Source organism: Styela clava, chromosome 11, assembly GCF_964204865.1.
Source record: "Styela clava chromosome 11, kaStyClav1.hap1.2, whole genome shotgun sequence".
Lineage (NCBI taxonomy): Eukaryota > Metazoa > Chordata > Ascidiacea > Stolidobranchia > Styelidae > Styela > Styela clava.
This window is the reverse complement of record NC_135260.1, coordinates 4,811,328-4,824,446: the sequence shown is the minus strand read 5'-3', so window position 1 is coordinate 4,824,446 and position 13,119 is coordinate 4,811,328. Positions and strand designations below refer to the sequence as shown.

The window sequence follows — 13,119 nt, the reverse complement described above, 5'->3', positions numbered from 1 at the left end:
GCGGTTTTACAACCATTTACCATGGTAAGGCCATGATTGGCCTTCAACGAAACACTCCATTATGCGAAGAAATGCGCGCGCGATTCGAATATAGCACATGAGGTCGCCATTCATTTTGGCGGTACTCGTAATCGATAGCCTGTTACGAGGTTTTTGCCGTGGATGGGACAGTGACATTGAACTTTTAATGCTTTCATAGTAGTAGTAGTTCAAAGTAGAGATAGCCTAGTTGTAACCGTTTAAGTTAATCTCATGGTACCGGTACCCTAAGTGCGTTGTCAGGTCACGGTTCATAAGGGTGATAGTGTACGGTACCATACCGGTAAAAGTTACATATTTATCCCTGGATACCGTAGGTACCGGTAACGGCACAACGAGATGAGGTACGGTACCGTGCTTGGTCTTTTGGCATTTTTTTGTTAAACTTTTTTAGGTTGCCATCTCTCATTTACCAGTATTCGTTATCGAGTACCGTACCGGTACCTATGGCAGTATGGTAGATACCGGTAAAAGTTACATATTTATCCTGGACACCGGAGGTACCGGTAACGACAGAACGAGATGAGGTACCGTACAGTACATTACCGTACTTGGTCTTTTGGCACATTTTTTTGTTAAACTTTCTGAGGTTGCCATCTCTTATTTACCAGTATTCGTAATCGAGTACCGATACCGGTATTGGGCCTTCATCCCTGGATATGATTTTTTATATTTACTTTATTTGTATAAGTGCAAACATTTCCGCAGCCCAAATCCAACCCGTTGAACGACTTAATCCAGTGATCTGAATAGTTGTACATTTGTGAACCTTCTGTCTGATGAATTTCAACAAATCTAAATACAGATCTCAATTGGCTGAAATCTAAAATATGTTTTAACAATTGCCACAATCAAACTGAAACCAAAATTTGATGTTTTTGGGTAAAAAATAGCTCAAGGATTATTGTTTTCCCTTTTTGTTTTTGTAACACTTTAAATTTTTTTTTAAATTTTTGTCCGAGGTCCGAGAACTTTGTCCAACCCTGCTCTATTTCATATTTTCAGCTTTGTTGGGAAATAAATTACTGATTTTTGAATAATATCTATTTTGTTTTAAAATTCAATAGAATTATATTGGGTAATCATATATATTAATATGATTTATTTTCAGTATGTATGCTATGTAATCTTACCCAACCAACCTTAATTAAGTGTTATTATATTTTAAAGTGAATTGGAAAGTAGACCGCTAGCAAAAAAGATTCGGGCGATTGGGATGAAGCCTATCTCTGTACAATGACTGCCAAATGTGCATGCAACTGTGCAATGCCCAGCGACTCTAAAAGCATGAAGTATTGTACGACACATCCTTTGTGTAATATCCATTTTTTTCCGGTTCTAAATAATTATTACCGATTAGATATTCTGTCAAGTGTCAATATTACCATTGTAAGTTTAATGATATATACCATTTTTATAATAGGCCCTATGACAATGGACTGGAAAATTCACCTGCTTCAATTCCCTCTTTCACGCAATCATACACTGTGTCATTTCAAGCATCTCAATGTTTCAATGCGTACAATGCCCAAAACAGGTGTTTTTGTTTTATAGTTTGATAGTAGCTCCTTGCATATCTGTGCCATAAAATATTGCACAATAGCTAGATATATCGGTTGAATAATTACCTAGTACAACATCATGTGGTTAATACCGTATTTTCCGGCGAATAAGTCGCTTTTCTAGACCCAAATTTTTAGCCTGATTTTGGGGGGGGGGGGGTCGTCTTATTAGGCGAGTATGATCATTTTCATTTTTTTGTTGCCCTATTATTGAACCCGGACAATAAAATACCTTCGGCGATAGCATCCCCCACGTCCTCATCAGTTTAGTTTAATGAAATCGACATTCTCGTGCTGTGAATCTGAAATTTCAATGCTGTGATTATCATATTTGCATTATCATATATGGACTGAATATTACGCTACAAAAAAAAGTCATAGGCTATTTTAACCAATGCGCAAACGCGGCGACCGCTCGAAAGGCATTGCATGGTAATTTGAGATTCCCGACGTTGATGCGATTTTACTACCCCGACTCATCGGCCGGTTATATGCAAAAACCCATTTTTTCAGGCTTAAAAACAGGCCTCGTCTTATTCACCGGAAAATACGGTAACTAATATTAATGAAAAATTTATATTCTGGTAATTAGTATAGGCCATTCGTTCACGTTTATCATCTGAAAGACAATCATGTACTATATATTGTGTAACACTAACTTGATTTTCAGAGATCAAGCCATGCTCCAATCCAGTCCATGGAAAAATTGTTGGGACAGGCGGTAGAAACTCTTATGCTACAAGCTACGGCATCTGCAACTTTCCACTGATTATAGTGTGGACTCGGACATAAAGGAATTGATGAAATTCATTGTCAATTCATTGTCTGATTACATTTTGATCCAGAAAACATTCAAGGATGAAAAAATCGCTCGTAAGTTGAATACTTTTATAGGCTGATTACATACACTTTACGGCAGTGGTACCCAAACTTTTTTTTCCGCGACCCCAATTTTTGTAAAATCACAGACTACAGATACTTGTGACCCCACAACGAGAAAACATTAAAAATCAATTTATTCTATTCAATCATTCTGATGAAAATCAACTGTAAGTTTGCGGGGCATTAGTGCAACGTGGTTGTACTTGTACTTAAGTTCAGTGGTTCCCAACCTTTTTACCCCAGCGGCCAGCGGGCAAGCAAAATTAATTTAAGAGTTCGCTGACCGGTAACACATGCCATCGTATGAAGACCACGATGTATAAATCTCTGAGATTCAGAATATTTGTTTAGTTTTAGTACAATGTTAAAATATTGCAGATTACTCCATAATTAATTGGAAAGCCAAACAGAACATGAAAGTAAAATAGGTGAAAATACCCTTGCTGGGTCTCATCTTATTGAGTGCCTTTTATTTTTTGTCGTTTTGTTTTTGACTGCATGAAGCGCTTCGAATTTGTGTATGAAATACAATATGCCCAATATTTTCGCTTCGTGTTCAAGGAAGATTATTTAAATGTCTAAATACGATCTGATTGCAATATTAAAATTGTTCACTTTTATAAGAATGGGATGTGGACAAAACACATATGTGTATATTTTAGAGTAGATACTCGCGATAATTTAACATAGAGCTTTTGCAACGGATGAAAACCTTTTCATTAGATGTATTCTTATAATTGTGCTTATTTACTCATTCCAGATAAGATATTTGTCAAGTCTTGGAGGTTGCTCCGAGAAAGACTGGATTGGAGAATCATGAGCTCAGTTATAACAAATTTACTCTCCCGCTCTTTCAACTGTGCAGGACGCGGTGGATAAGGAGTGAGTGGGACGCCCTTAGTTTCTGCTATTAAAGGTACGTATGTAATATGTTTATCATATTGTACCACCATCTTTCTCTGCTCTACCCTCTTCTATTTTATAAGTATAAGATTATTTTGACTCCAAATCAGCTTAAGATAATTCATAAGGGAAATGAACAAAAATTGATTAAATAGAATCTGACAATCTGGAGTGAAAACAAAACCTTAATTAAGATTGAAGCGTAAAGAATATAAGGTTTTGCCAAAAAGATGCCTATCGTGTTCATGAATTAAATTAAGTTACTCACACACAACAACAACAGAGATATAATAAAATAAAAACAGGCGAGAAAATTTAGATAAGTTTGGTAGTAAACAAAATGTACTTGCCAGTTGCCACACCATTCATTTTTTATCATTATGATTGTCAAATTGAATAATGATTTTGTAAACAACTGTGAACAGTAAAGAAATTGAATGTAGATTTTGTATACAAAAGTGAACAGTATAGAAAAATATTTATTAAGGAGATATCGCCAAGCTGATTATGGTTAGAGTCAAGTGCCAAATTGCCAATCCAATGTTGCCAGAGTTTGGTGCATAATGGCGAACAGTGGTTTTCGAACTTATTTGTATCATCGCTCCCGTACAGTACTTTTTACATTATCATCCCCCCCTAGCACAACAGCAAATTATGAAGTTACAAATTAATTTATTTTAAATCAATTAAACAAATAGACTAATCATGGTGCATGATGTTTCTAATAATATAGATGAATTTCAACAAGGAATATTTGAAGACATTTTAGTCAGATAAAATCTCAAATCATCATTATTCCCTCCAACAAATATTCCCCTCAAAACATTGTCTACGCCCCCCTTGCGGAATCAAGAATTTCTGTATTTCTCAATTATTATTGTCTTGTCAATGTAAGCTTCACTCACACATTTGCGACTGCAGAAACTTGGCTTAAGATTCCTACTCTGAAAATTTGTTGGGATGCAGTCATTCAGACTAGGCTTTGAACTCTGGTGCTGTAATTTGCTAATACTGCAATTTAACACAGAATTTTAATATTTTTCAGCTCTGGATGATCTGGCAACGAACTCCGATTAATTTTATTACATGTATACATATTTGTAAAATAAAGACATTTTGTTATCTTTTGTTTTTTATTATATAAATAATGTTAGATTAGTGGGAAATTTCTATGTAGTATAGATCCATACCCTGTCTGTACAACACATCGCCTAACTTGGCCCGACCATGTGCCACGATTGTATTACAACGTGTCACCTACGTAGGCCCGTCCATATGTCACGATTGTGTTACAACGTATCGCCAACGTTGGACCGGCCATATTTCACGATTGTGTTACAACGTATCGCCCACGTTGGCCCGACCATTTGCCACGGTTGCATTACAGCGAAAGGACCGACGTTGGCCCAGCGGCCAAATCTTCGCTGGAACATGGTTGTTCGCCATTATTGGGCCGGTGGTTCGAACAACGTTCGGCCATGGTTGTTCCGACGTAGTTGTGCTATCTGGGCAGTGGTTCCCAAACGGTGGGCGCGCCACGAGTAAGGCGTAAACAATTTTTTGAGAGGGTATGAAGCCTTTTAAAAATAAAAATATTTGTTAGATTTGCTCGTGCCCGCCTTACTTTAGTTATTTACATTTTTTATTCAGTCAGCTAAAAACAACTGCGCTAATAAAAATAACAGCAAATTTTGGTTGTTTTTAAAATTTTCCTTCAATATTTACGTTCCATCCACGTATTTTCAACGTTTATTTTTTTAGATAAAACAATCTTTCCCCTTACTATCCGTTACTGACAACTTCCCAAAACACTTCCTAACTATCATAGGCCAGTACATGAATTTAGCCGCGAACACTTTGCTTCAAAACAGTTGCTCGCGCAAAGATATATCGCACAGAGGTACTTCTTTTCTTGATGTTAGGAAGCACATAATTTGTAATCGGGATCTAATTTAAACAAAACAAAATCAAGTTTTTCGTCATCGCTTTTGCTCATTTTCAAGTTCTCGTCTGTGAAGACGTTCTGCGATACCTGAAAATGAAAAAATTAAAAGCTTTCACTGATCAAAGCTCTAAATACGAACACTTTATAATTTGTAAAGAAAAGCATATCATTTTTGTAGTGCATAGAGTTACAATAAGTGCTCGTTTTAGAGATTGTCTTCAAAAGTCCTTACTTGTTTTGCTATCGAAAAAATCTCATTTCCCGGACGGGTAGTGCTTATATTAAAAAGACGCTTTTCAAGGATAAAGAAATCTGCAAAAGTCCGAGATTCAAATGCCCTTCACTCGGGTGCATATGGTCCAGTATGGTCCACAGATTTTCAATTAAGGGGGTGTTTTCAAATTTAGGGGGCTGTTAAATATTTTGCTATTAGCAATGTAAAACCATACGTAACTCATAAAAATGTGGTATGTATACTTGACGGACCATATGTACCGATATATATGCGCGACTTTCTGGATATTCAAATACAGTTGCATCAAAGTTGGGCATTGAAAGTGTGACATACCTCAAAATTAGGAGAGGGGTGTGTGTTTGAAATTTTAGGGAGGGGGGGGGGGGGGGGTAGGTCACCCCCTTTAGGAGGAATGTGGGGAAATCATTGATAGGACCGGTAGAGAAACATGTCTAATAGCAAAATAATTCATAAATACAGTAATTAAATAACTTGTAGCGTACTCACAAAATAAGGTGAAACCGACAGCCAGTAAGCCTAGCAAAACGTAAATCTTCATATACACGCACAATGTTGTGTTCCAGGCACAATTAATCGCAATCCCAAGGCAGACAATACTGATGTATGTTGCACCGACAACGTTTTGTCTGCCGGGAAAGTACTCCGTGTACATGACTGAAAATGATTTAATAATCGGTTATGGCAACGTTCACCGGAGAGGAATTTGAAAGCATTTGGTAAAGGATAGGATTTACATTTATCCCGAGGAAGAGGAAAGTTTATGAAACGGCTCAATCATATGGCGAACCATGCCTCTCGTTCGGTTACCGGTCCATGTCGGGTATGGGATTAGTTACACAGTTTCTTGTTTTGGGATCAATGGTCGGAGGTGCGGTGGTGAGCGCATCCCATAAATAATAATAAACTGTTCAAATGCACAAAAAACAGAGTTTAACTTGCACTTATCGCAAACGAATGTTTTATTGGAGATTGAATTACAAATGCAAATAGAGTTTAGCGCGTGGGAGGAAGGAATAAAGAGAATAAAATTAGGCCAAGGGAAGAATTGTTCAGAAAAAAAGTAGGAGGAATTGGAGATTCCATGATGATCTTTCTGTATATATAATACATGGCAATTTTCCGTAGCTTGAAACGCTTTTAAGACTTTCAAGACTCATTAAAACACACGTTTTCCGGCGTTCGGCGAACCCGCTAGCTGTTTCGATCTATCTTGGCAAATGGAAATTTTAGAACCCCCCCCCCCCCCCCCCCCCCACTTTGAAAAATTCTGGCTACGACTCTGGTCCTCATATCCCAAAGTAACATTTTTTTGGAGAAGTTCGTGTCAAGGGTATGCGTTTTCCGGCCTCCGATCTGACCCGCTTGCTGTTGCTTGGCAATTAAAAATCCCCCCCTCCCCTCTCTCTTTTGGAAATTTCCCGGCTAGCCCTCTGCTCCTTCGTGTTTCATTAATACATAAATAAAACACTTACCCATTAGCGTCGACTGCCATATTCCGTCAGATAATCCAAAAGCCACATAAGAAATATAAACAATCCAAGCTGTGTCGTGATTCGGAGTCCACAGCAAACAAAATAAGAAGTTACAAATATCTAGGACCGTTGACGTTGAAAATATAACTATTCTTCCTAGATGTTTTCCTCGCTTTCCGAGTATGGCTGGTGATATAACGTGACCGACTCCATAAAGGCAAGCGTATATTCCAATCTGCAAGAAATATAAATTTAGATACGCCCATACATGAAATAATGGATAAAATACTCTAACACTGAAGTGCTTTAGTACGTCGGACGACATTTCAAAACAGTGCCTTCGTCCTATATTAAAGTACTTCCGACAAACCCCATGATCAGGGACGAAATTTCCATTAGGCAAAAGTAGGCTGAAGAATAGGGACCTCATTCCTTTAGGGGGAAATTTGAGAACTATTAATCATTTAAAGTTGTTTTCAAGTTGCAACGGTTTGTTTTAAAATAAAAGCGGTTTAAAATTTCATGAAATTGTTATTTTAATTTTAAATCCTGGAAATAAATCTCAGGTATTCACCTTTTAAAAGGTTATACAATCGAACGTATTTTCGAAAGAATTTGCCGAAAGTTGTCGTATTTTTTCTGTAACTTAAATTTCGTGTTGTGTGCAATATAAAAGTTCATTTATGGCACCATAATATATTTTACATACACACGAAAGGGACCTCCTGAAGTATTCGCATGAAGATGTACCAGGTTAGGGTTCAGGTTTTGCGTCATCTTGGTGCACATACTTCGGGAGCGCCGAGATAACTATCCTAAGTGATTCAAGAGTCGCGCACACTAATGGAAACATATTTCTTTAGCAAAGTCAGACTTTCCCAGACAAACATTTATCAAACTGCCCAACAAATATATTTGTGTTAGTGTGCTAGTTTCGAATGACTTAAGATACAAAACACACATTTGCAAGATTGTTATCTCACCTTTGAAAAACCGCTCACACAAGAAACGAATGATCTTGGCAGGTCTGAGAAAATATATCCAACCAGTATTCCGGTATACAGAGTAATAGGAATAATGAGAAGCTGTTTCGGTATAAGTAGCTGGCGACCAACTTGCTTCAACGTGTTGGCAACTATCCCGTTGCATACACCATCCTGTTAAATATGTCAAATATCTGTCTGAGCGGATTCACAAATTTCAATTGTTACGTCCTGTTGAATTATTTCTGATTCGCAATTGTTACGGAAATAAACAAGGAAGTCGATGGTCGGGGGGAACACTCACTGTCACAATATTTCACTTCGAATATTCTGAATTGAATTGTTTTTACGAGAGTTCATTTAGAAATAACTTCGAATCCGAATAAATGGGTTAGCTCTTGTTAAAATAATAATAATTTAGAATTCAATTTCAACAAGTTGGAACTCCTATTTTAAATTCTATATACAATAATGCGTAGGTGACAATTTTATTTGTTTGGCGTTATTTAAGCAGTTACGGCGTTTACTTCGCGATGCTCAAAGATAATTTACCTTTCCCCGGCCAGGTAGTTCAACTTGCAGAGACTTGTGAAGACCCAAATCATCTTCATTTTCCAATAAGACTGTTTGCGAGTTTTCGCGATCGCGACACCCCACAGTCGCGATCAAGATGTCTGCTTTCGAATCATTGATGTCAGACTTTTTCAGCTCAATTGTATTTTCATTCTCATCGCTTTCTTGATGATGATGAACTTTGACATTAGGAAGCGTACATGCGTGGATAATTAGAGATGATATGCACATTGTAGTAAAACATGACAGTAAAATCATAAAATTGATTCTACTATTGGGCGAATAGTTCTCAATGCTTTCATCAATGGCAGTCTTTTTTTGGCAGTCGTTTGCGCCACAAAATGATAAAGTGATGTCATAATACAAAGGAAAAATAGTAGAGTTGCCTGTCATCGATACGTTACTCATGACAGAAGGTGGATGTTGTTCATTGAAAACATTCAAAATCAGATAGGTGATGACACCGCCGAAGATCTAGGATAAAAATAAGATATTTGATTTACTAAACTAATCTAGGCTTACCATTATTTGTTGCTTGTTAATAATATGAATAGGCCTTTCTAGTGGAAATCGAAATGTACCAGTACGAAATATACATTCCAATGGCAAACCTTTTTTCACTAGGGTTCTTATAAATTACTGGGGATACTTACATGATGAAAATGATGGATAGCGAAGTAGTATCCGGATAGTCTACTAACGAAAAATTCCACTGTTTTTGTAGGGTGATTCTTTATTCTGTGATACTCAGCACCAAAGTGTGCGTTGAAGATGCTTATGCAAGTCCAAATATTCGACTCTGCTATTCCAATCAATAAGGCAGTAGGTATCAGAGTATAGTATCCTGTTCATTGGAAAATTATGTGTTATTGCTTTCGTGTGTTCGTGTGTGCTATAATGTGTTTTCGCTTTTTTACCAAGTTGCAGAGAGATTTGACAATAAGACTTCGATAACCGAAAAAATCATCAAACAAAACATTAAAATGCGGACATCACAACATGTCTTATAGCACCCATCTTTGAAGCGAAAGGGGTCAAAGCGCCCAAAGTGAACAACAACGTGGAACGAACAGAGTGTTGATAACCTCGCGCTCAAAATTTGTTTCACTATAAACCAACTTTCGTCGGTCAGCACAGTTGAATTGAAAGTAGACTTACTTGGATAAAAGTTGGCAAGATCATATGTTATGTGGAACATAGTGCCCATTAAGATACACTTTTTCGCTCCGAATCTTCCGATTAACATAGGAGTCAATGAAAATCCGGATACAACTGCAGATACGTACGTACAGGCGATACTGGTCACCCCTGAAAAAATGAAGCAAGTTATTGCGACGCGAAACGTGAATGTTATTAAAAACTAAAAAGAATGGCCAAGAATTGCAGTTAATTGGTGAAGTCTTGTTTTCACCGGGTGTTTAGAGCTACTTCACAATAATCCGTCATACATTTGGAAGCAGCAATGTTCAGCATAGATAATCTAATTTTCTACTCAATGGCAGATATGTTGGACTGTTAGAGACGACTATAAAAATGTCGCGCTTTACGTGATTACGAACATCCGGATAGGCATGGATCATGCTTGAGTACGACGCAAAAGTGTCTTATTGCTTTTATTTACAACATACGTCCACGATAAGACGTATACGAAAAGGATATCAACTCTTACTAACAAATCATATTAGGACCATATTTATAAGTGCACCCCAGCAATATCGGGTAAGTCGCTTAATCTCGTGCAAATATATAAACATAAATCCTCTCAAGAAAACATCTTTTTTGACACTTACCCAACCCAGCTTCAATATTAACACTAGACTGCAAAGTGATCAATATGCCAAAGGACGAAAAGATGAGAAATACCCCCAAACCATAGCAGCAGAAGTCACGTCGAAATTTGGCAAATTCTTTGTCCCTATTTCGAGCGACTTCCATCGATATCTCTCCACTTGGGGACATATTACATATGCTATCCTATATACCTAAATAGATGCTAAGAAACTATCAATACAATAAAGCGAGCTATAGATTCGGTGGTATTTAACGGCGAGTAAGCATGAGGTGCTCCCGAAGTATGTGCACCAAGATGGCGCACAACCTGAGCATAATATGTGTACCCGGTTAGGGTTCAGGTTGTGCGCCATCTTGGTGCACATACTTCGGGAGCTCCAAGTATGAAGTAGGTATGCAGGTTTAGGACACCAGGGGCGTAGCCAGGAGTTTGCAAAGGGGGGGGGGGGGTCTGAAATTTCTAATTGCCATTAACTGACCGTATATCGTAACAACTAGTGGAAAACATGTGTTTTCAAGAATCTTGAGAATTTGAAAAAAGTTTCAAGCTACGAAAAATTGCTATGTATGATACAGAAGAATGTTTTTTTTTACAATTCAAAACAGGGGTTGGATTCCTACCGTCAACCCTCCCCTACTTCCGTGTCCTCCAATAATAAGGTGCTCGGATGGGCGCTCAAGAAGTATGTGTACCAATATTGAGGTATGTAATTTTGTTCGCCTATTTTATATCAAGTTGTGTAAAGTGACTGAAACCTATGGGCAGGGGGTATATTCACTTGGCAAACACAGACAGTCTCCGAACTCGTAATAGAACTAAAATAAATAAAATTGGTATAAAATTTTGGCCTAACCCTAACCTGGTACACATACTATAGGAAGGAGTGTTCTCGGATGCACTTGTCCAATAGGGTGGCTCGGCGCATCGTGTTAAGCGTTGAGAAACACTTCCCATCTTACCTCTAACTACCCTAGTCGGGTTCATAGGTTCGAGTCAGATGGGGGAATAGATATATGCAAGAGGATTTCCTCGTCGTTAAAGGTTAGTTCACGTTGTACGGCTCCCTACACCATCAAGTCCTTGTATGTGAAATAAATACCTGGTCAACTATTCTCAAACCGACATGAATTGGTAACCAGATGGTGCCATTAAGATTAAGCCATCTCGTCGACTTTCCTCTTCTATGGGATCAAAACCCCGTCCTAATAAAAGTTTAAAATTTTACTGCAATAGGTGATGGTATTCCTGTGAATGCGCTGACATAATTTATTTTGATTCACAAAACAGCAAAAGCCGTTTATCAGAGATACGTGGACAGATAGGTATGGGGAAAATATTCAAAACCTAAAATAAGGTAAATATGTAAGCATTTTCTGCACGGCTATCCACTCATTTTGCCCCAATTGATACTTTTTCTCTGACTGCATGCCCCGCCTGTAAATATATGTTTTTGATGAAGAATCTCTGGTGTATCCAGGGCTTTTGCTTCTGCGTCTAATCCTCCTTGACCAATTTCATAAGAGTTTATCAAATACGACCGGCCTAAAAATGACTCTTTAGTTATTGAAGACGCATGGCTCCTTTGTTTTTGTTCTACTCAGACTTTAAATCATTCACAACTCCTGATACTGAAATGATATACCTTGGTTGTGTAGGTTAGTTTAAAGAAAAGATTACGCGTCCACGTTTAATAAACCTACTAATTAAAATGTTGACGACGATCTCTCACGACTAAATTTCTCATTTCTGCATAAATATCATTGGCAAATACACGAGCAATTAAATATAGTTTGACGTAGCTTCCAATTTCTGAGTGAACCATCCATTTTGCCTCTAAAGCCCAGTTTATATCTATCATAACCTAAAAAAGCAATCAAATACAATGAACGTAGAGTAAGCATAACGCTTCGAATCGTCCTTTCTTGCGAAAGTAGCCCTCAAAATACACATACGATATTTGCGGAGAATGCGATTAGTACATAAATTTCATTGACAAGCAATTCTTACCGTACAAGCGGTTAGGAACAAACATTTAACCCAGAAGTGCTGGAATAGTTATTCGAATGCCCAAGGCGAAATGAAGCACATAATACTGACTTTTTTGCTTAAGAAAAACAGTTTTACAGAGCCCAGAGTCTTCTGTACAACAGAATAATTTTATTAGGTTATTTAGCCTCACTAAAATGCGTGTATAATTTGCAGCAAATCTCTTGACAACACAAAGAACATTTTCAAAATATTACTCATCACATTTCTAAGTCAACTTTTTCATACTCTAATTGAATTACAAACCTAACATGATTTAAACACAATTCCCGGAGGTTTCGTTATGCGGTTTAGAGCGTTTCTATATTCAGTTCATTCCGCGAATACCCAATAATTTCCACGAAACCATCTTTACAATAATGATGACACAATATCTTGCTGCATATGCAAACATACTATTAAAAACATTCAAAAAATTAACGTACATGTTAATATGGCGACTACGGTATCGTATTTTTTTCCGCGGACCTAGTTCGCTAAAAAGCGTATGTCATTGAAATCTAAGATAATAGAATAGAGATACCATGTTATTCGAGTAATTTTAATGAATATTAAAACAATAGCGTAATAGGATTAACTTTTTTGACAGCTGTGTTAGAAATATAGGTCACATTAGGTATTGCGCAATCGATTTACTCTTTAGCAGGGTGATTTGAAACGTTGTCG

The 13,119-nt window shown here is 37.4% G+C and overlaps 1 protein-coding gene and 1 long non-coding RNA gene across 6 annotated transcripts; one reads left to right on the top strand and one right to left on the bottom strand.

Annotated features, from left to right (window-relative positions):
- Positions 1–475: 475 nt before the first annotated feature.
- Positions 476–4,510, top strand: LOC144429724 (uncharacterized). Of its 4 annotated transcripts, XR_013479041.1 has the most exons (5): positions 779–1,354; positions 1,463–1,576; positions 2,272–2,474; positions 3,244–3,399; positions 4,432–4,510. It is a non-coding gene; the product is annotated as an uncharacterized LOC144429724 (long non-coding RNA). The 4 variants fall into 4 exon arrangements; XR_013479039.1 differs by having other exon boundaries at positions 476–1,354; positions 1,463–2,474; XR_013479038.1 differs by having other exon boundaries at positions 477–1,336; positions 1,463–2,474.
- Positions 4,511–4,902: 392 nt separating this feature from the next.
- LOC144429723 (protein unc-93 homolog A-like) lies at positions 4,903–11,913 on the bottom strand. Of its 2 annotated transcripts, none has more exons than XM_078117907.1 (8): positions 11,367–11,913; positions 9,774–9,923; positions 9,269–9,459; positions 8,595–9,089; positions 8,043–8,216; positions 7,060–7,294; positions 6,074–6,241; positions 4,903–5,418 (listed from the first exon to the last, which is right to left on the bottom strand). In XM_078117907.1, exons 1-8 carry the CDS (start codon positions 11,389–11,391, stop codon positions 5,366–5,368), a joined length of 1,491 nt encoding a protein of 496 aa, XP_077974033.1. In that variant the 5' UTR covers positions 11,392–11,913; the 3' UTR covers positions 4,903–5,365. The 2 variants fall into 2 exon arrangements, with proteins under 2 accessions (XP_077974033.1, XP_077974032.1); XM_078117906.1 differs by lacking the exon at positions 11,367–11,913 and adding an exon at positions 10,406–10,635.
- Positions 11,914–13,119: the final 1,206 nt, after the last annotated feature.